Source organism: Poeciliopsis prolifica, unplaced genomic scaffold, assembly GCF_027474105.1.
Source record: "Poeciliopsis prolifica strain line A6 unplaced genomic scaffold, Auburn_PproV2 SCAFFOLD035, whole genome shotgun sequence".
Lineage (NCBI taxonomy): Eukaryota > Metazoa > Chordata > Actinopteri > Cyprinodontiformes > Poeciliidae > Poeciliopsis > Poeciliopsis prolifica.
Genome location: NW_026562410.1, coordinates 4,423,935 through 4,451,372, shown reverse-complemented (window position 1 = coordinate 4,451,372; position 27,438 = coordinate 4,423,935). Strand labels below are relative to the sequence as shown.

Below are 27,438 nucleotides of genomic sequence, written 5' to 3'. Positions count from 1 at the left end.
TACCAACAGCAGAGCCTGCCAAGGACTCAATAAATCTTTTGTTTTCTTGTAACGTTAGGTCTTTTCTCCACCGAGATCTTGAGATTTTGAAAAGGTTGCATGTTAATTTCAGATTCAATATTCAGAATAAACAATTTTATGGCCTGGGTCCATCCTGCTTTGCATCTAAGAGAAGGAAGAATAAAGAAATTTCTAAAGGCGAAAGATTCAGCCAGGCACATCAGGAATACTTGAACTGGCTGCTGAGGGTCGGTGTGGCTCACAGAGATAAATGCCTCAAAGCAACGCAAGCATAAAAGATTCACCTGGCTACAACGTGATGTTGTAAAAGCTCAAATGCAGCGTTTTTAAAACAAATAAGAAATTGAGGAGTGAAATTATTATGGAACCATCTAGTTCCATAATGTAATAATAATATAATAATATATAATAGCTGTTGAGGGGGAAAAAGACCTATTATTTCTCAGCGCTGTTATATGTGAGAACTGTAGCCCCACCTGGAGCTCCAAGAAGCGCAACATGCTAAGTGCATGGTTACGGTGAGAAAGGCTGAAACCCGACCAACCTCTGAAAAGAACAAAAAAATAATAAAGACAGATTTTTAACAATTTTATCAGGGATTGATGAAGAAACTGGCAGACTCCAAAAGATAAATCAATGATCAAATTGCAAATTGAATTATTTTACTTCAAGAAATTATTTAAAATAAGTGTCATGGAAAAATATTTGTTCACTTACCAACATGTCACTTTTGTTTGAGTTATTCAGATTTCATTCTTAGAATTATAGATTCCTTAATAATAATCAAAAAAGTTGTCAAAACTGTAAATTCATTCAACTTCATCTAATAACTGTGCTCACATTTCAAAACGGAGACCAGTCTGTACACAGGACATGCATCCAGTACTCCAAATCACCAACCCTGAGGCATTGCCATAATGGAATCAACCAGCATAACCTGTTGTATACACATACATGACCGCATATCCGGTGTCAATTTACAACAATTTCATGCCCTGCTGCAGCTCCACAAGGCTGAGTTTACAGGAGCCATAGACCTTCCCAGTAAATCTGCATCTCCACAGCATTCTGGGTTATTAGCACTTGTAAAATAAGTTCCTTCACTGTGCACTGGTGCCAGTCCAATCCTGCAATTTCACATTCTGTCTCAGTCTCTGTTTTCATTGCCCCAACCTCCTCCTTCGCTCCCCTCTCCTCCCCTCCGCCCCCAACCTCTCACTCATTTCCATTCACCGTGCTCCTGCTCTGTGAATATTAAGTGGGCCCCTTCCTTTCTCCGACCAAGCTCCAATGATTTCTCTTCTAGCGAGCTCAGCAGCCGCCAGAACTGGTGGGCCGTGTTGTCTGCCAGGTGACCACCACATCAACGTTTCTCATTTCCAGTTGCGAGCGACGGCCATTTGTGCCGCTGCGCTGATAAGAGAGCTGAGGTCTGTTTTTTTTTTCTTTCTGAATAATCCCCTAAAGGCCTCAGAGACGAGGATTACAGTAGTCAACTTTTTCAGCTTTAACAATGCCTTCCAGATTACCTGATGGAACAGAAATATCCTGTAATGTTCAACAGGCAAGTCCTGAGTTTCAGCTCTGTTCAGCTCACTGCCTGCTTAAAGGAACAATTAGAAAAAAAATCCACGTTGGACTCAAAATAAGGATTATTAGCGACAGAAAGACAAGGGGACTTTCTTTTCAGACTCCAAACAAACATGATTCTCTGGCCATAAAAATCTATAGTAATCACAATCACTGCGTCATTGATATTAAAACAATTACTCAGTTAGTAGTGCTGCTGTTCATTTACCACATAACTACTGCACAGATGTTCACAAACCTTTTTTGCCCCCAATTCGCTGAACGTTCACCAGATACACGTCAACTAGTTTGAAGATTCAAATTCAGATCCTCTTTTTATCTTTACTACCAACAGATGAGCACTCAACAATTATCCATCCCAGAACACATGCAGTCATTTTCAATAAATCAGAAAATACGTCCTGAAGAGTCTTGTTTGTCAAATTAAATCTACTTTTTTGAAAATAACTCAAGTAGGTACTAAAACATACTTTCTAGTAAGCCCACTATTGTTTCTAAAGAATTTGTTGTTGTTTTTTTTACTTTGGTGGTCTGATGTAATATTCTAATTTGGTTATAAATGAACTTACATCACTTGGTGATAGTTTCTAAAAGAAATGGGCTTTTCAATAATATTTAAACTTCATGTGAATTTATCATTGACAGCTAATTACGTAGAGCATTAGTAATGTAAAATGATCAGTGATTAAATGAATGCACATGCAATAATGTTAAATAAAAACTACAAATAGTTAATCATTAAGACAGATCTGTGGATTGAATTGTACAATAAAGTAATAAGAGTGTTAATGAAGGGGAATGCTGACTGGATTATTGTAACAGGAAGTGCTTTTATTCTGAAGAGCTTCTGAGCCAGAGAATAATGTGTGGGAGGTAAGTTATTCCGCTTTGAAATGACCTGTGGTCATTTATCACACATTTTAATTTGAGAATCTTGGTCATTAACACGAAGCTGCAGATAATGAGATCAGATTGATTTTATGGACAATTAATAAAGTGGCCAATGATCTCCGATCATCACTGGTGTGAAAATTATATCAGAGCAGAATCTGTGTACTGGTGTCATGTCTCCAACAATAAATAGAAAATTACAAAAATGAATAAAACAGAAAGAGTTTTGACAAAGTAAAATAGCTTCGCGTTTCTGAGCTGCATCAGAAACGTCAGGGAAACATCTGCGTCTCCTTTCCTCCTGTCAACTGAGCAGCTCTGGTTGTTTCAACAGTGTCTGGAGAGAGAGAGAAAAAGGTAAAGTCAAAGCTGGTGCTGAAAGCATGCAGAGAGTGCTGATTTAGTGACCTGCAGCCACTGCTTTGCTTGAGCTTATCAGACCAAAAGGTGACCTGCAGATGTAAGAAAGGCAGAGGAGGGAAACGACCTGCGAGGGAAACATTAAGGGGAGAAAGAGTCAATTCCCTCCATACAAAGCAGTGAAAACTGTATCAGCCAGAAGCCAAAGAAGAAAATCAAGGCAAGATAAACCCTGCAGGGCCAACCTCCCCTATGGATAGGGCCAATCTTTCCACCTTGACAACAAGCAAACATATTGTAACAGAGCAACCAATAGCTGCAATGTGGTGCTCGTGGGTCCTCTCTATTTTCAATTTAAATAAACCGGTGCAGCAACTGTAAAAGTCTGCATTGATTTGATGAATTAGGTGTTCATCAGTCCACTAGGGAAATCCGGCGATATGCATGTGCACGGCTTTAAAGAAGCGGCCGCGCTGCAACGAACGCTGCCACGTTTGAACAGCACAAGAGAGAAAATGATATCTCAGACGGAGCTCCCCGAAGAGTTTACAGGTAAAAAAAAAAAAAAAAAAAAACCCTGCCATGTTTATGTTTTGGGGAAGTATGACATCAATTTCCAAACATGGACTTTGGAAAGTACAAACAGCAGAGGGAAGGGAAGGGGAAATGAAAGAAAGCAGAGCAGATGAAAGAATTACAATCTCTTAATGTGATAAACAAGAATTTCTTTTCACAATGTTTGTCAAGAATGACTTAAAATCTCTTCTAAATAAATAAAACTCCCTGCGGCGACAGAGTAGATGCTCAGACGATGCATCCATTTTGAAAAGTCATTCATCTTATATTTTCTACGCTTTCTTTGTCCCTCATCTACTCCACGGTTTCAAGCTGTGACCGACCTTAAAAAAAAGAAGAAAAAAAGCAAAATCTCGCAGTCTAGTCAGGCTTATGGGATATAAAGTTGTGTTAGTCTAAATAGAGGAGAAGGTACTTTACCCTTGTGAGGAAATAAATAAATTAAAGTTCAGGAGTTCATTAGGCTGTAAAAGTGCAGCACACTGCATCATGCCCACGCTCCGCTCCCATCAGTCACACATCTCACATTTGCACTTGACTCACCCTGCAGCTGCAACAAGCGACAAAATGGAGCTGGAACATGCTAAACAACAGCTACAAACGGGAAAAATTACACCAATTGACCAATTCGCCTAGAAACTGTATTATATGTTGAGTTTACTTAGAGCTCCGGCCTACGTTTCCAGTTAATTAGTCGGATCAGGCTTAAGGTGGATTGGACTTTTACGACCCGATCTAAACTCTGGACTGTATGAATGGTGAGTTAGAGAAAGAGAGAAGGAAAGATGAACTACTGTGAAAAAGACGAACAGAAAAAAAAGACGGACAGACTAGCAGATGGATAATTCAAACCAATGGGTTCTGCTGACAGATGGTAAATGATAGGATGGATGAATCAACAAATGGAGAAAGAGAATGATTGATTGTCAAACAGGAGGATGATGGACGAATAGACAGACTGACAGAGGACTGGATGGATGCAACGTTTAGAAAATGGAATATTAAAATGTGGGACTTTTTTTTTTCCTCATTCAGATCAACAAACAGGTCAAAACCCCTGGAGGTCTGTAAAATGCTTTTCCTATTAGTTTGGTCGCCTGAACGGTGCTCATTAGCCAACGCAGGTCAACAAAACAGGGAAACTCTAGAGCTATGTTTCCTTCCTTTAAAATGAGTCTCGCATGTAAATATATTTGTATAACATAGGTTGGTGCTAAAAGCCTTCCAGTTCATTTCTGGAGCTTGTAACAGCAGCTTCCAGTTATTAACTGGACAGCTCCAAAATAAATGAAACTGTGTTTCATTATCAATCATTGCAAAGTACAAAAATGTCCAGCGCTCCACCATAAGCCCAAAACTGCTGAATAAAAACAAGCAGATCAATCTTTAAGCTCCGACACGCCATCATAAGCAGCCCTGCAGACACTTTACGCACCTCTAGAAAGCATCTTCATCCACTGGTTTTATTTTCTCAACACTGTGGCAACACTTGCATATGACATATCTTGTGTTTGCCTGGGTAAAGTGAAGTTTTTTTTTTTGTCTTTTCAACAAGAAATTGCTGTGACCATCATGATATCAGCAAAGGACATCACAGAGTGGCAATTACCAGGGAAAATGAGAGTCCACGAAGGCACAACATCAGGATTATGACAATCTTATCTCCATATCATGCCGGGAGTGAATTATTGATTTTCTGCCAGAGAGCATCACGTTCAAGAGGCCGGTGCCATGCCTGTGACAGAGCAATGAACACCCAGGGGCATGAAGGGGGAGCGCAGAGGAGGTGAAAAGACAATAACAGAGGGTCCACAGCAACGCAGGCAGAGGAGAAAGCTGGAAAGATATTGGAAATAGGGGAGAAAAACGCATTCAAATCCAAGTTTCACCATTTATTTTATATTCCCAGTGACTGATTTGGTACCTTTTGCATATTCCGTGTTCCTACCTCCTTTCTTTAGAAGGTTGAATGTAACAACCATCTGCTTTAAAATCATGCGCCTCCATTTGAGATTTGACTGAGAGTATTTTAATGACGTGATCCCACCATGTCCCTTACTCCCCCTGAGGTTTAACAGGAAGTCAGCTTGTGTCACCCACTATTTGCCTTCAGGCGAGACCTGTCACACTTTCACAGGAACCTTTTTACAAGGCAGCCAAATAAAACTAATAAAAAAGAAATTACCATTTGTACAGCATTTTTCTTTGATGATTTAAGGGCCTCTACTAGTCAATTGCCCGATATAAGGCCAAATCGGATGTTTTTAATGAGGAAAAGGCAATTATATTTTTCGCTGCAATAGTAAGAATAGAAATTAAACATCAGCCAAGGTGAAAATAGTTTCAGTTCGTCTTTCAGTGAGGCGTACAAGGGGAAAAAAGAAAGTCAACTTGGGAGAATTTAAAACTTTGAAAAACATATTCAAAGAAAATTTCAGGCTGTGTGTGTCTTAGCAATTCAAAGACAATTTTTTTCAAGAGGAAAAGATTCCTGGTGTGGTTTAAATTTATTATTCTCAAAACATTGAAAAAAAAATAAAACAATTTAGAAAAATTATTATTAAAATAAATAAATCATTATAACCTAAGCAAAACTACCCATAAATCCAAAGTGTAGGTAGGGCTGGGAGACATGAAAAGACTCTAATATCCTGATATATTTCTGCTACATCACAATACTTGATATATATCACGATATTTGATATATATTACAATATTCTTAAATGAGCTCCAATGTTATTTTAAACTATAGATCCCTTGCAGCATGTTCCCTTCCCCATTTCCCTGCTAGACTTAAATGTAATCTCATATAAAAAGGGATGAAGTGTTTTGCTATGAACTGTCTACAGTATGTCTACAGTATGACTAGATAACAAGGTGAGAAATAAGGTTTAATATCGCCATTTTAACCATCGTAAATTGAAAATATTGCGATACATCGAGTGTACGCGATACATCGCCCAGCCCTAAGTCTAGGTGTGATAAATATCTGAGGACCAGGATTTACAAATAATTATTTTTGAAGAGGAATTCATTAGTAAAATACGTCACTCCAACAATATTGAAAATTGTGATGAAAGTCTTAAGATTGAAATTTAGGAGCTGTAGAGCCACAGAGATCTGAATTGTTGCAGCCATTAAGGACAGCGACGAATGTATTATTAGCAAGCAGGGTTTATAGCATGGCAGTGGAAACGCACAAAACCAACCACTTACATATTCAAGCAGTTCTGTTGCCACCTCTGTACTGAAAACATTGAAACAACGGTGACAATATATTGTGCAGCTCTATTTCTGAATATGCTGTAAACATTGTTTGACTTGGCAGTCTCATGCTGTAATACAGCCTGCGTGCTGGCAGCCCCTCCACTCAATCATTTTCAGCGACTAGATTGCTGCGCTTTCGAGTCTCATAACTATCAGTGTGACAGATGCTGTTCTGTCAGTGTAATTCACACGCATCATCTTCGGTTAATTAGGGCCCCTGTTAATGATTGTGTTGTGATACGGTTTCAGAAAACCATCTCCTCCCAAAACAGAAAAACTCATTTTCAAAGTGATAATCAAAACTCAGAAAAAGAAAGGAGCAGCAAGCTTCTGCTATTAAGAAGCTGAAGTATCTGTGGCTTTTGTTTTTCTCGTCTTTCCCAGCTTTGTGGAAAGCGGTGGAAAATAGACCACCTCCAAGTAGTGCGCAATTGGACAAACGATGCAGGTAAAAATATATGTAGGACTCTAAACCAGGGTTAGGAAATAAAATAGAATTTTCACATGTTCAACACATCTGAAAAATAATTCATCAATGAGGCACCAAAGAGGATAAATGTAACTTTTGAGGAGCTGCAGAGGTCTACAGCTCTGGTTGAAAGAATTTGTTGACCATTTGTAATGCACTCTACAAACCTGGCCTTTTTGGAAATATGCAGGAAGAAAGCCATGTGCTGCACAGAATAACTCTGGAAGAAAACCTGTTGGAGGCCACAAAAGACTTCTGACCGGGAGAACAGAGCAGCAGCTCTAAAAACACAGCCAGAGCTACAATGGAAACTACAATTTCTTACAACTCAAATTTGTATTACCAAGGAAAAACCGAGTTATTTTGGAGGTGAGCTATTTGAGAGGTTCTCATGGTTTGTGCTCCATTATGTTTTCAATAAATGAAAACTCAAAAAAACTAAAACCTTGTGCATTTGCTTACAGTTTAAATTTAGTTGCAATACCAAATAATAGGTGATGCCATTTCACCTCTGTTAAACGGAATACAAGCTTTTCAGGAACAATGCGAGGTGTGTGTATATGGGTAAAATATGTGCGATTACATCACATTAATACAAGGTGTCAACAAAGTCATTAAAGACACAAATAGCTCTTGAAGTACAGTCATGCTACAGAACATGTATAACAATCCTCTTACCAGAATCAAACACAGAATGAACGTTCCTGCATTTAGCCGTTTCCATTTCTACAGCTTTTACTTCATTACCAACATTAAAACGACTTACAACAACTTCATGCAGCAACCTTTGAAAAAAAATGATAAAACAAAAAACAATGCACTTTTCAATCATGTTTCAGCCTCGCCTTGGCAAGAGAAGGCAGAATGCATTTGGCCACAGGCTCTCATATCTCTCCCGCTGAGCTGTCCTTATCTGGTGAGCTGTCCTTATCTGGTGAGCTGCGACCTTCCTGTGGTGGTTGTCAGATTAATCATCATCTAAGAGGATCAGTCAAGAAACACAATAAAACAAATCTCACAATTCTGGCAAAGTCAATGATGTTAAGGATTCTCTCAGGTTGTCGAGCTGTAAAACCCAAATTAAATCAATGCATGAGCCGCAGGACAATTACGTTACACAGAATGATGTGATCACTCACACAGCAGGGCCAAAATAACCGAGGGGGCTTTATATTGTGCCTTGTACAAGACAGGGAGCTCAACTACCTGAGGATTAAGGGAAAAAGCACCAGCGCCCCCATGTGTACGGAAATATTTTACACACACTGAACCTAACTTTTTCATTCTCATGAACCTGATCAAATGTGATCTATACATAAATGAATGCTTTGTTTGTGCAAACGTCTATGAAAATTTTGTATAAATTCTGCAAATAAAACAAATATTTTCCTTACAGTTCAGGTTACAGTGGCTTTTCTCATGCTTACATCACAGAGGCTCTGGTGTCAGACCCGCAGTTCTTCTAAAGCCCCTCAAACATACGTGTGGACACAGACATGAGCTTCACATGCTTTATTAAATTAACCTTTTCTCAAAGTGATATAGAGCACACACACGGGAATGACTCTCAGCCTAACATTATTAGACTGGCCTCTGAATTTGATTGTATCTCACTCCTCAGACAATAAGATCACGACAGCCCACTGTGCGCCGCTGTGGGATGAGAAAGCAGAGCAAAAATGGCCTTCAACGTTATGAAGGTCATTTTTGTCCTGTGGTTAAAGGAAGGATGAAGTAATACGTCCAAAGGAGTTCTTCAGTATTTTCGCCTTTATATTTCTAGATTGAAAAGAGCTGCTGCTCATGTTCTCACTAAAACAAGGGAGATAAAGCACGTCAAAGTCCTTAAAGTCCTTAAATTGGCTCCCTGTAGCTCAGAGAATACGGTTCAAAATATTTAGCACTGAATGGTTTAGCACCTAAATACATTAAAGATCTGCTGTCGTTGCATCAACCTTCCAGACCTCTCTGGTCTGCTGGTTCTGGTCTACCAGAACCACAACCAAACATGGAGAAACAGTATTCAGTTTTCATGCTGCACTTCTGAGAATTTCCTTCACATCAAGGCTAAAAACCCATTCTTTGGCTTTGATTAATAAGTGAAATATAGATCAAGTCTAGCCTGGATTACAGCTTTTTATTATTTCAATCTTTATTTTGTGACTATAATGCATATGTTTTTTCTGTGGTTCACTATGTTATGTTTTTTTCGCTCATGTAAAGCACTTTGAACTGCCTTGCTGCTGAAATGTGCAAAGTTGAATTCACATTTTGAACCAGTCAAGTTAATGAGAAAGCCATGAACTAAACAGCATTTCCAGTCATTACGCCACAGGTCAGAAGCAATAAATAAAAATAAAAGACCGCAATGTACTCAATATTATGTTTGGCTTAAAATCGCAAAACTTAATTAAATGTTGAACATCATTTTCTTATTTGTACTTAGTCAAATCATTCTGTTAAGATTTTTTTTCAAATAAATAGTGAAATTATCCCATAAGTAGACTGTATAAATGCATTCTGGGTACATATTATACATTTGAACCAAGGACCTAAAACAGGAAGAGTTTGGTCCGATCTAATCTCGAGCAGTGAGGAAAAATGTGTCGTTTTATTCGACTGCATGCATTTTATAATTACTAGCAATTTATGTGGAAGCTTTGGTGAAATATTGATAATTGTTCCATATAAACAATTGCTGGTTTGTGCGATCACAATCTGCTCAAATTAAGCACAGGACGAATGGGCTGTTCTCTCTCTTTATTGTTGTCTCTAATTTCTCTCTAGGTGTGTGTGGCATGTGTGTGTGTGCATGGTTGTTTGTCCTGTCTGTCTCTGTGTTGCCTCGTGACAGACTGGCGACCTGTCCAGGGTGACCCCCGCCTCTCGCCCAGAATGTTCGCAGGAGATAGGCACCAGGACCTCCCGACCCCAGGAGGGACAAGGGTGAACAGAAAATGGATGGATGGTCAGCAGAAATAGTGATCACTCACCGTGCTAGAGGTGAGGGAAGGGTCTGACTTTCCAAGGTTCAGGGATCGCATGCGGACCAGATTAGAGGTCTCGGAGGATGACTGCAGCATCGTCTGCATCGACTGCAGCAACAGGTACTTTCCTGCAGGAAAGAAAAAAAAAAGACAGCAAAATATGATTCAGAGTCATTTTTTGTCAATTTCAAAACTGTGTAGAGATCCTGATATGATTTGTGTGTGTTCTGGAAGACACTTTATGGTTCTTGGAGAAGTACTGTCCCCCCAAGTTTAGAAATGCACAAACAACAACAACAACAACAAAACCTGTACAAACAAGCAGTTCACCTGGATTAACATTTTAGTTTACTCGTACCACACAAGTGTTAGATTACAACGAGATTTTAAACCCTGAATGCAACTTTTGTAGCTGTTTGAACTTTCCTCATGCATTCAAATGCTACCTGCAGTGAAAGAGACAGAAATCCTTCAACAGTTTTGCATTTTATAATAACCTTTATCAAGTACAGGTCAAAGGATGACCCACGACATGAGAAAATCCCTGCTGTCAGCTCCTCTGAGCCACATTAAGATAAACCTTCTTATGTGCAAACAGGAAGTAAAACGGTTAAATAGGTTGTGAGCTTATTAAGAGCTCACAACCTAAACTACATAATCCCAGAATAGAGATATCCTAGTCCAAGAAGGAAAATAGGCCACAATAAAACATTAGTTCACTCAGTTACTTTTAGAAAAGCAGCGTTTAATCAGTTTCTGTGGCTTGCAGCTAGATGGCAGTAAAAGCTGCTTAGTCAATTCCATCTTTTATTATTGCCTCCTCTTATCACTGAGTTTCAGTACACCAAGATAAAAGATGGCACACTGAAAATGACCTCAGCAAACAAATCACACCATCATTTGATGAATCACCGAGTCGCCATAAATACTTTTATATCAATCTGAGCATTTTAGTTTTCTTCTACTATCAGGGAAAAAACAAGCTGCTGTTGGGGCTGGGGTTTTGTTTTTCCCCCAATGAGAAACTAACAAAACAAAGGAAGGGAGTCTGTGCAATTTTCATTTGATAAAATATTGTTTTAACCCAGGATAAAATCAAATATTGAAGCTTTAATGTTATGTCAATAATGGCAAATATAAACAAAAAAAAAAATGTTTTGGGGTTGAAAAAAGTCAAGTTGCCAAAGTCATAAAACACTAAAATCTGAACTAAAATATAACTTTGAAACAATTGTCTGTTCTGTCTCATCTTCTTCAGTCTCTCTATGATCAATGATTTAAACCCAGGAAAATTAAAGTGTGAACAGACAGGATGAGAAGGGAAAAGTGAGGCCTTTCCTTCCTTACCGGCAAATGTTTTCCCTCACGACGGCCCTCCGCATCCCGACATAAAGGAAACCGCCACAAATAACTCAACACTTGGAAAGGTGTGTATCAGCACTTAGGGGTATTTGGGTCAGGCTGGATTTCAAAATAGACATTTATGCGAATGTCAGATCAACTGTGTTTAGACTTCATATTGCAAAAAAATCTAACTAAAATGTGTTTCCAGTACAGCCATTTGCAACAAGTCAAGCAAGGGTGGTTCCCATTTCACTGACGTAACCGTTCAACCTTTAGGGAAATTAAGTCACCAAGCTCACAGTTTAGGTTTTTGTAAAAAAAAATAAATAAATAAATTAAACATCTGTTTTCCTCTTTTGACATCACACAGTCAGAAGAACATTACTTAATGTTTGCTGACCTTTCTGGTGAATAATTCAGCTCTTTAATTTACACCTAGTGCTCAGTGTTGTGTCTGCTGGATGTGAAAATAAGCTTCAGAAGTCAAAAACATATCCAGCAGAAAAAAAAGCCAGTCTATAATCAAAAGGAAAGATATTCATCATGCTTTGACTGCACAAATAAAGCACTAACAGGCTTCAGCTTTGTTTATTTATCCTGTTTTTTTGCAGCCCAGGCACTAAAGGTTAATGCATTTATTCAACGCTGCACAGGTTTTATTAACTGAAAGGTGAACATTTTCACCAGCAAGGCGAAGCTCAGAAATCAGGCCTTTCAAGCCACATATTACATAGAGTCTGAGCTGCTCTAATTTACTGCAGTACACAAACAAAGCAGGCAGACTGAACAGAGGAGACATTTACTGGTTTGTGTCTTAAGGGACAATTTATTTTTAAGACCGAAACCTTGGTATGAGGAGAAAAATGTTACTTGTGATCAATTGTTTTTAATCCGACTGTCTACTTTGATTTTAAAGAAATTGCTGAATATGTTTGTGTTTTCTGGTTGTTGCAACTTGGAGCATCAAGACCAAAAGTAGATTTTTTATCTTATTTGTCACTTTCCTGATTAAATACAGACTGAATGAGCACATTTTTTTTAAATCAATTTTTAAATTGATTTAAAAATTGATATTTAAATTGATTTTTTTCTTAAATTCCTTGCTTAACTTCTGCAATTAAAGCATTTTTAATTGATTGCTTTGTAGAAATTAACGATACAAGAACAAAAGCCCAGCCAGTCGATTTTGTATTTTCTTTCTGTCCACACAGTCAGCGCCAGCTCCCTTCTTGCACACTAATCCACCATGATGAACAGCCCATTAGCGGTGCGGCCACCCTCACCGACTGACCGAGGAGTCATTCAGCTCATTCACAGAGTTTGACATCACAAAGAGAGCATAACAAACCAAACACACCAGAAAGCCGTGAGGTCATTAACACTCCTGATGCTCTTGACTCCTGTTTTTTTAACGTGCACAGTGCATTTTTTTAATTATAAAGATTATTTCCCACCAATGAAAATCGATAATGGAATCTGTATTGCTAAAAACTTATCAATTATCATTCCTAAAATGATAAAGATTCCTCTTCACTCGCAGAAGAGTTTAGTTTGTCACCATTTAAATATTTACGTGGTAGGATTTTGGTTGCCTGACAGAAAAGTATACAAAATAAAAATCAGTACTCTTTGTTTTCCCCATAATACTGCTGAAAATCTTGTCCCAGCTCGTTTTTATGAACCCGGTATCATGCATCGTTTCGCCCTGTGAGCTGCTAGTTTTGACTGGCTCTCTGTGTTACAGCCATTCTTCTGTCGTCTTTCACACCCTTACCAAAAAAATAAAAGAAAAAAAAAAAAAAAAAAAAACCCCAGAAAGATTCAGCTGAAATAAATAATAGCTACTGTTGGTTAAAAGGTAAACTATTAAATAATGCTTATTTTACAATAAGCCTATTTAATTAGCAACCCACAGACTGAATCCACCCTGCTCACTACTTGAATGTGGCCCTTTGAATACGTTAAAAATAGAGGGAGATGATCTTTTTATACTGAAACATCGCCTTGCTTAAGAACCAAATCAAACAGGGTGCTGTATAAAAGATTTAATTCACACATTAAGCTTAATAAACAGGATGTTAACCAATAAATCTCCACTTGAGTTTAATGGGGTTGATTTGGTAAAAGTCTTTTGAGTTTTCCACAACTTCCCTCTGAGGCAACTTTCATATTCGCATAGACGGAAAAACATTCAGTGACCTGTTGGAAAACCTGCAATTATTTTATCTGAAGCGGCTCACTAGACTCGCCCGGCAAGTTTGAAAGCTCTCTCCTGTCCTCACCTGGGAAGGCCCCGGGCTGCGAGCCTGTGCACCTGAACAGACTTTCTTCAAGTCACTCTGAGCAAAACGGTAGACGAAGAGAAAACTGTTCACAGGAGGATCAGCCAATCCTCTTTTTGGAAACGGGTTCAATCATGTTAATCCACTGAACTTGTCAAATTATACCGAAAGTCCTTAAGTCTCGCTCCTTCCTATTCAAACACATTTAAAGTCAAACATGTTTTGACTGGGGTGTAAAGACGTTGGCTATTTATTTCCTTTTGCTGACAACCATGTTGGTCTGCAGGCAGAGATGTGGTTACCATTAGTGTCAAATCTTTCTCTGTGTATGACATTAACCTTGACAAATCATTCTTAAGCTGCAGGAAGAATGATTAGTGAAGCCGGGTTACCATCAGGAGGCAGCAGAAAAATGACCCAGATGAGCCTTTTTATTGTCTTAGCAGGATTAGTTACTGTAAACATGGGCTGTGCAGAAATCCACAAACAGTCCCTCCATGTGCTTTGTGCTTTTGAAAACTAAATACGTCATGCATTTCTCATTTGTATGCCAAAGCGATGAGTCATAATGGCGTTGTAAAATAAAAACACGAGGACAAATCAGAAAGAGGGAACTACATGCAGCATGTGTTGGATCACTTTAAATCAAACCTGGCGGTAAAATGTAAAGAACGAACACAGAGATGAAGAAATTACCTGTCAAGCCACCGCCGAGGCTCCTTCTACGGAGCTGGTTTCCATCCTCGCCGAGATGCCGCTTGAACTTGAGAGCAGGACTTAATCCGTGGGTTAGCTCAGGAATACTGGACTTTCTCAAGAGTATCGAAGGTGGGTAGAGAATGTTGTCCAACTGCGGAAAAAAGCAAGAAAAAAAGGGTAAGACTGGAAGGGAGATGCAACACAGCTGGACCCAAGACACCTTCATAAAAGGAATGCCAGACCTTCTTTAAACAATAATGATATCAGGTTTTGTGTCTGCAAGGATGCAAGAAGAAAAATAAAACCAAAGGAACAACTAGAGAAAAATCAGTTCCTTGAAGCAATTGGATCATTTCAACTTGCAGGTTAAACAGATGAGAATTCGCTTCAGTGTGGAGACTGAGAAAACCTCAGTTACATGCAAGAAGAAAAGATTTTTATAACATGACGACACAGGTACGCAGTGCATTCAGGCTGCTAAGTAGTGAGAGAGAGCAAGACATTGGGAAAGCCAAGCTTCTTTGTTTTATGATTGAGCTGCTGACCTTTGTCATGCAAGACGCCGGGTTTGGAAATACTGGTAGAGCTGGGAAGTGTCAGAGTTAAGGTAGTAACCGGACTGTTATTAAAACAGGGTCAGTCATTTTTATTTGCAAGATCCATCATTTTTCATGCAAAAACTGGATGTCTTCAGTCTGGCGCTTTGGTCCCAGCTTACTTCATTTATTTTTGGAAGGCAATTTAGTTTAAAAAGACTTTGTAATTCGTTTTATTTGTTGTTTTGATTATTATGTTTATTTTGGATATTTTAAAGGTCTTCCAGTTCCAGGATTAAGTTTGTTAGAATTTGAAGTTTATTGATCTTTGAAAATGTGCTCTTGGATTATTATGCCACTACCATAAAAATGATATCAAATCAAAAATTGAATTCTCACTGTAACTTTTGGGACAATTTATCGTCCAGTAAAATCTGTTTGCACAGGCCACCATTCAGTCGTCAATACTCCAAGAAAATGCCTTTTTAATTGTTCTAATATGGCTAATTGCTAAAACAAGTGGTTGCTGAATAATACACAAGATGTGCCATTGCCTCTTCTTCAGCAAAATATACAAACTAGAGGCAATTTTCTTGCATGACAAAAATGTAAAACCAGTTTCATCAAAATCCAATTTTAAAGCAGAAAACCTCATTGTTGGAGGCATCTAGTAAACAACATCTACAGGAATAAACTGACTGCATATTCCATTCTTCAGCGTTGTCTATTGCAGCCCTATTGTGCTCCTTTAAGAGGACACAGTGAAGCTCAGACAACATAACAAAGCGCAGTGGGGAGGAAGAGACCCTCCCTGAGCATACAAAGATACACTGAGGTGAGAGCAGTGTGTGGAAGGAAATGCCCTCTGCTTCCCCCAAGCGATTATTCATGATCCAAGCTCTCCTAGGACAAATACAAGCAAACCTTTGTAGCAAGAGCAACAGCGATAGACACTCACAATGTGTCCTTTCATGTCAGTTGTTATGAAATAAATATATTTTTACCAATATAACACTTGCAATCTAAGATGATAAGACATGTATATTAGCTCTTAGCAATGTTTATGCATCTCTTGCATACGTTTCTGAATACAATAGTTCAGTAAGTACTAAAATATTTTGTTCCTGGGTATGTATACACAAGTAAAAATATTAAATTCATTACAATTTATTCATATTGCGCTAATTCACAACAAATGTCATTGTAATATACTGCAAAAAGTCAAATCATGCATTCCAAATGATTCAAGTTATCAAATATTTCAGTCAAGGTCAGTAAATTGGTAAAAAAAAAAAAAAGAAATCAAATAAAAATAACTTTTCAATGTGAGAAACTTCAGCAGACTTTCGACTTGCCATGGGGATGAGCAATATTGATTTGTTAATGCCAGAGAAAAAAGTTCACATGATAATTAGACATCCCATAATATAAAGGTGTGCAAACCTCAATGATTGATATCATTGTAATTATTTCTGCTATTCATGGTTGCAATAAACACTGTGCCTATGTTTCAAAATATGACTGGTTGGAATCATTGTGTAACATTTAGAAACACAGTTGCACTTTTTAATAGCTTAATGGAAACATTTCAGTCAGTGAAAGTTTAGAGCACAGGAAACATTTTGATATTTTAAATGCTACATGAAACAAATTTGTTTATTTCTCTTCAAAGAAATCTGCTGCACAAGATTTTTAAAAGAAAGAAAAATATTTGCATTTTTTTGTTCGGTCTTAAAAATCAAGAAAATAATCAAACTTTCACGCGAAAGGAATGAACTTTTGCACACCAGAATGTGCAATGAGGGTCACTGACACACTAGTCAACACAAAACTGTGAGCATGATCACAGCAGGAATATGAAATTGAAAATGTTGACATCCTTTAATTATTTTCAAAGTATAGCACCAATTAGCTCCAAGATTTTAAGAGCGTTCAAATGAAAGAAGAGCTGATCTATCAAGTGTGGATTCCTTCAAGAAAAATACCTGATGTAACTCAATGCAACTACCAAAACTACTGTATTAAAGCAATGCACCCTGACTTCAATACCGCACTGCAGCAAGTGCAGTCAAATGGAAACAAACAGCACTGCACACACCAGCTTAATATTTAGGAAATAAACAGCGCGGGGAAGAGATGAACAGCTCAGATAACATCCTCTAGCATCAACAAGAAGCATTCTTCTTAATATATTTAAATCACATCCACGCATGTTCAGCATGTCATACATAAAACATGTTTAGCTGCAGGTTTCACCAAATAAGACGTGTTTATTCGTCTACAGAAAAAGCTTATCTGTGTTTACTGCAAACAGTGACTTCCTGTCAGAGATCTTCTGAAGAGCAAGAAAAGAATCTTTGGGTTTTATTCTTAAAACTGGGTTTTAAGATTGTGCTACAGCTTCAAATTTTAATTGGGTTGCCAAAACAATCAAGGCTTTTTTTTCTTAATTATGGCTGCCAATAGTTTGAGTGACTCACTCACTCAATCAGCCCTGGATCTCCAAGCTAAAAATAGACATATTGCTTGTCTAAAGTCGACATCGGTTGCTACAGGAAGCGATCGGCTTTTCAATAAGAGAGACATTCAAGTCAAGACAACCAAAAGATTTATGATATGACAAAATAAGCAGAAAATCCCCCATCTCAGACTGAAAATGTTCAGTGCAAATTTGCTTCTTAATAAATTCTCTAGAAAAAAAATGGACACCTTTGGGTTTTCTATCGAAGAAAACCCAAAGTTGGAAGAATGGAACCGAGATTTATCCCGTTAGCAGATGGTGCAACAGTGTCCAGGTGTTGAAAGACAAACATATTCAGATAATTTAAAAAAAACGGAGCCCAGGAATGAACAGACTTATGTAACATTACAGCAAACACACAACAACCAAACTCTGTAAGCAGCTTTCAGACAAACACGGGCTTAAGCAGAATTGGTTTGATCCAGGAAATTCAAGAAGGGTCATTCTGAAATGCACTTGACCAAAACTGACCGTGACGTAAGGCGATCTGTGACGACGCTGTGATGGAGGTTCTCAGTCAGAAGTCCTGTATGTCTCAGCTTCCATTGCTACTTTCAAATTTTCCTTTTCTATAGCTTAAAAAAGAAAATCCAGGACTTTTTCTTATCTCAAAGGTAGTGGAGGCACATATTTAAAGTTGGTTCATGACTTTGCAAAAATGTCTGCATCCCTGGAACTTTCCCACGTCTTTTTGTGTTCCAATCACAAACCCAAATGTCTTTTCATTAAATATATTTGGACAGATGCTTCTCCATCCAACCAGCTTGGGGTATTTTATGAAGAATGGCTTTAAGTATTGAGGGAGAGTTTTACTTCACAGCCAAGGAAATTCAAATGAAATACAATGGAGTCTTTGGCTGTATCATGACAAAATGTAATAAAGTTGGGGGCGTCTGAATATGTTTGCAAAGCACTGTAAAACACCTACTTACAGAAAAGACAATAATACCAGTGATTATATCCTTCACTGGAGAATACAACCAGACATTGTTACAAAAGTACTATATATAGCTAGTAAAAAAAAGTATACAGCACAATCACCATAAAACTAGTTTAGATGTGAATAATTTGTGACCTTTGCTTTTATTTTTCATAAGAACCATAATAAAAATGCAAGCCGGTAGATCTGCGGAGGCTGCCAAAGCTGCATGGGTCCAAGTGATTTCTGCATTAGCTCAACCGTAATTACAGGCCACTCATGCCAGGCATGAATCACCAGGATAATCAGTAAATCCATGCTTCTCACACTATACATATCAGCATTTAAGAGGCTAACACGGCCACACAGCAGACTCTCTTATTAAAGGATAATAGTGCAATATCGTTCCATTCAAAACATCTGCGTTGATTTAAGAGTGGGTGTCAGCCTTTTAAATGCCTATTTGATTACATGGAAAGCCCTGAAGTCAAGCCAGTCCCAGTTCACTTTCTATGTCCACAGCAAATAGCCTTGCTGGTTTCAGTTTTGGCAGCAGCCACTGGCCTTTCACCCACCATTCCTCTCTATTTGCGGCGGGGTCGCACGGAGCTCCCGAGTGCAGCGTCGGACAACTTTCTTCCCTCCCTCACCGTATCCCCTTCTCCACCCTGAGCCTGATTCACAGTGGACAATGTCAACAGTGTTTTGTTACCAAAGCAGAGAGCGAACCGCTAAACACAAGGCGAGCTGCATGACACAGACCGACGGCAAGCAGGCTGAAAAATGAGAAAATATCCCATTTAAATCTGACATCACACAGTCGTGTTTGGGAATACGGACAAATGCTTTTGATCATAAATTTGCCCAGAGGGGGACCAATCCTTACGGCGTGTGACATTCAAGACAATGTAGCTCATAACTCATCAGTGAGAGAAAAAACATTCCCCCTATTTTCCTTTTATGAGTAAATATATGAGTAGTGTGATGTGTCACCACTTCCTCTGAGCAAACACTGAACACAAGTACTAATGTTGCCACATATTCTCAATTGGGTTTGTGTCTAGATTTGACTAGGCCTTTCAAACCAATGGTAGGTCTGGTTGTGCGTTTTGGGTTATCGACCTGCTGGAAGGTGAACCTCAACAAGTGTTTTGCAGTTTCAACCTTCTTTCTTCCCAGATTCACCCGCACTTATGTTGATTTTCACATAAATGCCTCATCAGCTGTGCAGAATGAAGAAAATATCACCACAGCATGATGCTGCCACGACTTAAAGGGCTTTTCCACCAACACAGTCTGGAACCTGTTCCAGTTTCCGAACAGGAATTTTAACCAGCGTCTCCACTTGAATCGAGGGAAAAGCAGCTTACTTTTTTTTAGATCATATTTCTAACATGTTCCAGTTTGTTTATGCTAATGAATAACCTACAGATTCCAGAGTTACTAATGGAGTACCACAAGGTTCAGTCCTTGGGCCAGTTATTTTTTCCATTACATCATTAAATTTTTTTTATCAGAATAAAGCATAGCAAGTTGTTGAGCCGCTGGAAAATTAATTGCTTAGTCATTTACTCTCCATAGATACACAACTTTTATCCAGTCAAGCGAATAAAAGTTGGAGCTACATGAACTGATTTAAAATGTCTACTGGAAATATTTGGATATTTAAAAACAATTTCAGTACAAACTGCATTCTGATGACCAGATCTTTAGTAAAATGAGAAAATATGTTTTTTTTTGTGTTAAACTGCATTAAAAATGTATGGTCCCTTAGTTTATCATTGCTTTATAGATGAAGGGTGAACAGTCCAAACTTGACAGAAAAGCAGCAGGTTGCAGAAAGCAGAACAAGGGTTAAGCACAGACTGTAAGCCTGTATTTGGATTTTACCAGCCAAGATTCAAGATTACAGAAATTAAATACCCGAAAGGTGGAAAAAACACTGGGTGCTCAGGAGTGAAAAGCCTTCTGTATGCAACACTAAAAAACTGACAGAGCAGGAAGAAAAGAAAAAAAAACAGCTGTACTTCACCACACAGACAAGATTAGACAAATATTTCCCAAGGCTGAAGAATTAATACTTCAGTAGCTCAAGCCAATAAAAACGTTGCAGCATCGACGCACTCATACGATCTTTGCCAAAGCTGTACTACAAGGCTGAGGAGAGAAAGCAACATATGCAGGAGGAGTTTTCATAGTTTTGACCAGCGAACTCAACGTTTCAAATAAAATGTTTTAATATACAACAGTGTGAGGTGAACGTGTAAACCTTGAAACTGTTCTGCAAATGTGTAACTTTCAGACATCCTCATTCAGCAGGACATCAGAAGGCACTGTGATGACATGTTGCTCATTTTCCCAGAGATTGATGAAGGGAACTTTTTAAAGGGGGAACAATTTGTTATTAGAAACTTTCATTGGTTGCTAAGACACAATATTCTCAGGTTTACAGTGAAACAGGAAGAGAGACCCCATACATCAAGGCAAGTTTCACCAGCTTCCAGTCAGTGCTGTCTTGATTCACTCTTTGCTCTCCCGGCCATTGTTTCTTCATCACTTCCTTCTGAGAATAACACAAGTTCTCGATCATGAATCATTTCTAGAAAACAGTTTTCAAAAGAATCTGTTCTCTGTTTTACATGCTCTGACAAAATGTCTCAAATCTGTAGGTTTACATGTTGACGTTCAATTATTAGAATACTAGCACTTGCACAATGTGATTTCATCATGTTGGTGTTAAATTACTTTGCCACTGAATTACAGGCAGTTTGCATAACATTTTCAGGATGATTTCATCAATTTGCCCCATAGATTTCTTCCAAATTTATTTTTCTTCCAGGTCAAAGAGATTTTTAAGTATCATACAAAAACAACCCGGAGAAAAACAAATCTCTAAAAATAATTGTTGCTTCAACCGAACAAGTGATTTTGGCACATTTTGTGACAACTCCTCTCTCAACAATCATTCAGCTTTTTTATTATGGGCAATGAGCCTTTTACATCAAAGATCATAAACACTAAATCCTGAAGTATTTTCTACTCTAGTTTCTAGTGGAAAGATTTTTTTGGACACTTTAAATAAGAAAAAAAATAGTTTATCAGAATCTTTTAAGCAAGATATAAGAGCTTGTTGTAAGTAAATAATTCTTTACTATTGATTTAAAGAAATATTTTAGCTTCACTGGCTGGTTTTTCAAACATTTTTTCCATGCTTTAAGTAGAAGACTGAATCAAAAGCAATAAATTTAAAGAGACCCCTTGAGTCAGTTCTTCTAAAATAAATAAAATGCAAAGAATACCATTAAAACTTGGGGTAAGACGCGTCATAAGGCTCATGTAAAGACTCTGAAGTTGTCCCTTTTTGGTTTTATCATTACAACTCATGTTTATCTTTACTAAGCATCTCTTTCTGAAAAAGTTTGATAAATCCTGCTAAGTAAAAACGTCCAAGGCCGTGATTGCGTAATGCTTCCTTGAAGGTTCTAGAAAAGTTCACATTCATCCCCTCCTTCCTTACCCCCTCGCATCTGTCCTATTCCACCCTTCATGATATCCACTCGCCTGCTCCCCAGCCTCCACTATCCCAGTGTTTAATCACAGGAAGAACAGAAGTGAAATGTTTTACAGTTCAAATCACAGCAAGTGTGTGTAACTCTGGCGTTTCATCTCGAAGGCCCATCTGACAGAGTACTTAGTGGCACAGTCACTGGATGTGAAGAAGAAATGAAATTAACAAGCACAGAGTCAAAGTTTTACAAGGAATTTCTCTGCCCTCCCTTGAGATTTCAGTTTCCTGTGTTGACAAGACCTTAAGTAAACAGCAGTCCTCCTTCAATTTCATACCATCATCTATGTTGGGATTTATCATTTTCAGCACTGGAAAGAACTGAACCCTGCACCATTTGTCCAGCCAATTAACTTCATTTTTCCATGCAGAGGGACCATAGAGACTTATAAGTATTTCATATTATATGCAGGCTGGTCTCAGGCTGGAGAACAACTTATATTTGGTAATGATGTATATTTGAGGGGTTTTATCGGCTCATAGCCTTAAAATAACTTTTACAAGGCTGCTGCATGACCATCTGATCATGAGGTTTGATTGTAAAACGAGATAGGAGTAACGTCATTCCACAAGGCCCTTCAGATACATTTTTAGACTAGATCTCTAACAATATTTATGATATAGTAGTCCCGCTGTTTATGCTTGAACCCAGTTATTAGAGAACTACCATCTCTTACCTTGTTTCCCTGAGAGGATGAATCCCGAGGAACAATTAAATTCCTGCCGAGGGACATTTTATCTAGGCACCAACAAACGTCATCCACATCACCTTAAACGCAGCGCAGAAACCGGGGATTACAACCAGAAACCCTTCGACAGAGGATGGGAAAGGAGAGTCAAAAATCAATGACAGATTGTGTTCAGCCAGCTCCTCGCAAGACTGAACAGAGCCTTAGCCAGATTGCGCTAATCCTCTTAGTCTCAAAGTGAACATTGACACGGGATGTTCTTCTCATCGTCCTGCCTGCTTAAATAAACGGCGGCTTATTTAGGGGTACAACATGCGGGCCGATCCGGCACGCAGAAAACGGCCAAACATCATCAACCACAAGCAACTGTTGATACACAAAGCAGGCACTGATGCTCTGCTTCACTGCTGACCTTCCAAATTCATGGAACAGAGTAAACGTACCGGCCAAATAAAGGTTACTGTGTGTCACAATGATATGAAAAACCGGAGGATTAGCGGTGGCGATTAAATTACAACGACCTGTTGAAGCTTTATGGGAATTAAAGTTGCAACTTAAAGCACAAACATGCACTGTGAGTCAGACATTTTCACATTTGGCAAACATTATTTCCTCATTCAGTTTAGCGTCAACATCAACACAAGTAAAGGGCGTGTTTTGAAAGTTCAACAACAACAAAAAAGACTTTGGGAAAAATGACTTTCATATGAATTCACATGTGTTTATTAGCAGTAGTTGGTTAAGGCATTTTTAGAGTATTACTAATGATTGAGTAGTGAACTAAAAAAGTAAAAAGTAAAGTATCAAAATTTCTTTCATTTTGCCTTAATTGACCTTAAAATATTTTAGTTTGTGACACAGGCATTTTGGAAACAACTTATCAGGATTATTTTTAAAAGTCTTCTGGTTGTCCGAATTTTCAAGCTAATGTTCGCAGATCTCAGCGTCTCGTCTCACACACGCTCAGTTGAACAAAGTCATCCGTCTATGTAGATTTTGCTTTTAGGGAAGTCATCTTTGTTTGCCAGTGAAATTCAGTTGTAAATTAGTCAAATAGTGTATATTTAAATCCAACAGGCAAGCACGGACAAAGACTGGATTAACATAAAAAAATTAAAATGCGTCACAAATTCAGTCAGGTTAGCTAAATAAAATACCTACAAGAAAAACAAACCAAAAAAAAATACAGTCTTGTATTCTGTTTTTCTTTTAAACCATCTAATTTTCTTTCAAGCTAAATTGCAATGTTCTGCGGCTCAAAGAGAAAAAATTAAGACCAGAGTTTAAACAAGAGTCAGTTCTTGTGAAGACATGAAGTTGGCAAAAAAAAAAAAAAAAAAAAAAAAAAGCATTTCTCCCCAGGAGATATATTTTGTTGAAAGTGCTTCAAATAAAAAAAGAAAAAACAAACACATATGGGGTTGATGTTCCTGGAGTCCTACTGATGCAAGAGGTCTCTATTACATTTATCCTGAGGTCTTGTGCTCCGTCTTAATTAACTCCTACGTTTCTGCTACTACTTAAGCGACATCTACGAACTGAATTACGACTAAACATCGGCGTCTTTAAGAAACAAAAACCCACAAAAATGACCTCACTGGCACACAGACGCTGGCTGGCATTGAGGCGTGAAATTAAAACATGTTTTGTTGTTTCAACTACCTCCTCAGATTCACTTTCGCAATGGCATTTTGCAATGGCTTTACCTTCCTTCATGCTTTGCCCTGACCTTTCAGCCGACTCCCACACTCTTCTGCTGCTTTTTATTTACCTACAAAAAGCACACAAAAGAACTCGATGTACGACTAAATTTGGCCTCTGTTTACTCATACAATTTGAACAGCATCTGGCTGTTCAGTTATGCAAAGTCATTGTTAAATCCACTACAGGAAATGAAACAAAAGCTGTCTTGGCATTTCTTACTTTCTCTATTCCTCTCTCAGAGGATTGCAATTCAAAGGGCATGCATTAAAGCCAAGACAAGACTCGTCAATAGAAGCAGCTCTGTGTATATTTATGATCATTTTCAATAGTTTAATAAGGGAGAAAGGAGCTAGCAATCTGCTCAGTAACTATTATTTCCATCATAAAACTGCATAGTTGTTTCAGGAAATTCATTATTTGCCGATTTAGGGGAAAATAATCACTCCAGCATTGCTCTACTGTGCTTTCAACACTAAAACAAACAACTGTGCTGGCCTGCCACAGATTTTTGGACATGTTGAAAAGCTCCATGGCTGGAGGTGCACTGCTCCATGCTGCACATGTGCATCATTGCAACACAATTGATGCGAGCGCAACTCAAATATCGGTACTGATCCAACAACAACATTCACCGACTCGCTGTGCTGTGCTGCCTGCACTGCTGAGACTCAGTCTGCTCGATAAACTAAACATGGATCAGAAAGTGAAACAAGTCTTCTTTCCGAGTAACAGGCAAATAATCGCCCAACCACAACGTCACATGGACCACTGAATTGTAATTATGATTTAGTAAACTGTTCATGAGCTGTAAAGTAAAGCTAAAGCAAAATTGATTGATGATTTTGCAACAAAAGTACTGCCATATTCTGAATTTCACTGCCTTGATCTTATTATATCTGCACTATTCTGTCTGTTTTCCACAAGTTCATCTTCATTTCCTCATGTTTAGACCCACATAACACCGGCGGTTCTCTCCATCCTGGTCTTCAAGAACCACGTTCCTACATGTTTTAGGCGTAATCCGTCTACCACACATGACTTAAATTAATTAAGTAACAAACAGAACAGGTGGTCAGGGGTTCATGCAATCATTTGAATATGGGGTGATGGAGAAGACACATCAAAAAGACAAAGAAAAGGATGAAAATCACTGACTTAGATTTAAGAATAGGAGTTGAGAGAAAAAAGGAAATAAACTTTATTGGGCTATTTCCTAAGTTGGATTCAATGTCAAGTATAGGTCATGATAAGTAATGGTAAAAATTGATATGTTGACATTTGTTTATAATTGTATTAGTTATCATGACAGTCAGCCCAGTTAGTTATTATAAACTCTAAGCGTCTATGAATTTCTAGATCTTAAATAAATGCAACTTTGGCATTAACTTTATCTAAAGTTAATGCCAAAGTTGTCAAGAACCAAAACGTTCTAGGACACGTTGTTACCTGCTGGAGCGACACTCAAATATCCAAACTTTGAAAAATAAACATTCAGCTCCTGAGTGCAATGAATATTGGGTACATAACAAAAATCTTAAACCTCTTTTTTTATAAAGAGTAGTGATTTTATAAATCCCAAGTAGCGTCTTAAGGACTACAAGTAGTCCAGATCCTAAACTATGTGCTTTTAGTAAGTCACAATATTTTCAGAGCTTTATAAATAATTTAAAATTAGTAGTGACAGTGTCAATGTTTGCGTTAGCAAAGGAGAAAACAACAGGGCAACTCAAGAAATACTTCATTTTATACTTACAAATAAAAATCTTAAAACATGAATGATTGGGTGTAACTTAGAAATACTTCAAATTCACAAGGCTAACCTAACTCGAACACTGACCACTATTGCTTGTACTCATCTTTCAAGGCAGCAAATATGTTCCAAGCAAATATGTTCCAAAATCCTCATCAATGACGGATTTTGATCCTTATCTGTGAAACATTTGTGAATGCTACAAGAGGTTATGGAAGAAAGCAGATCTACTGAGAATCCATGTTTATGACCAATGTGACCTGTGTACAGAAAAAGGTCCTCAGTTTGTGTTGAGATAATCCACCTAGATAATGCTACATAAACCTTTTCAGTATTTTTCAGGACAGAAAGAATACAAAGTACAAGAGCAGGAGTGAGTAGCTCTTATGAACATAAAAAGATTCTTCCATCAATGATATGTTAGTGTAATAATGTTTAGTAAACATTTAATCTGCTCCTTGAACACAAAGGCCTTTCAATAAATTACCATACAGTAATCTAATACGATGATTCATCCCAGTAAATAATAATCTTATTCATCTTAATATTCACCCTCAATATGCCGATTAAATGACATTTTTAGCATTTGTTTGCTTTGGATTTTCTGACTGGATTAAGGACTCTGGGATTTTTTGGGGGCTCTGGAGCCGTATTTTGTTTACACCAGTTTTAAAACGAAACAGGAATAGACGAAGAGTTTTGATGATTTTCCGCAGGTGAAATATAATTTTGCCACAGTCATGGGAAACTTCCTGCAGTATCCATATCAAACAAAACGACCGTAAATATCCATAGGTGTCGTCCCAACGTGACAAGCAGAAGTACGAGAGTTTGGAAAACAGGCGATTTGATTATGAGGGGATATAAAAGCTGCAGCGCACATGAAAGGCCGCTGCCTTAATGATTAACACGCTGGCTGCTTGTGTAACCGGAAAAGCAGTAAGTCAAGACTGGTGTGGGAGATATCTCAGATTTATAGAGGTTGTGCAAATTGGTAAAGTCCAGAGAAGTGCAGTGTTATGACGAAGCATATCAAAGGTGGACAAAGAAAATTTGTTTATACAGCAGTCTGTAAAACCCACCATAAATAAAGGTGCGAAGCAATAGGTTGTAATGCTGACAAACATAACACTTCCTGGATCAAAAGTTAAGCCTAGTGTTAACCCAATATTAAAAGCTGAAGGTCTGTTCTAGCATGTATTCTCGTCCAACAAGAACACACCGATGGGGTGGAGTCGCACGGCGCTCCTTTCCAGTCAGACTGCCTG

General features: G+C 38.1%; 1 protein-coding gene across 6 annotated transcripts in view; it reads right to left on the bottom strand.

Moving 5' to 3' along the window:
* mast4 (microtubule associated serine/threonine kinase family member 4) overlaps positions 1-27,438 on the bottom strand; it is an 89,879-nt gene that overhangs the window by 55,191 nt on the left and 7,250 nt on the right. For 5 of the 6 annotated variants that reach the window (XM_055052258.1, XM_055052259.1, XM_055052260.1 and 2 more), the window contains exons 2-3: positions 14,484-14,637; positions 10,168-10,289 (exon numbers count right to left, since the gene is read on the bottom strand). In XM_055052258.1, coding sequence (XP_054908233.1) covers positions 10,168-10,289; positions 14,484-14,637 — 276 coding nt within the window. Of the gene's footprint in view, positions 1-10,167; positions 10,290-14,483; positions 14,638-22,704; positions 22,878-27,438 lie in introns of those variants that run through there. The other variant, XM_055052264.1, reaches the window with a different exon arrangement.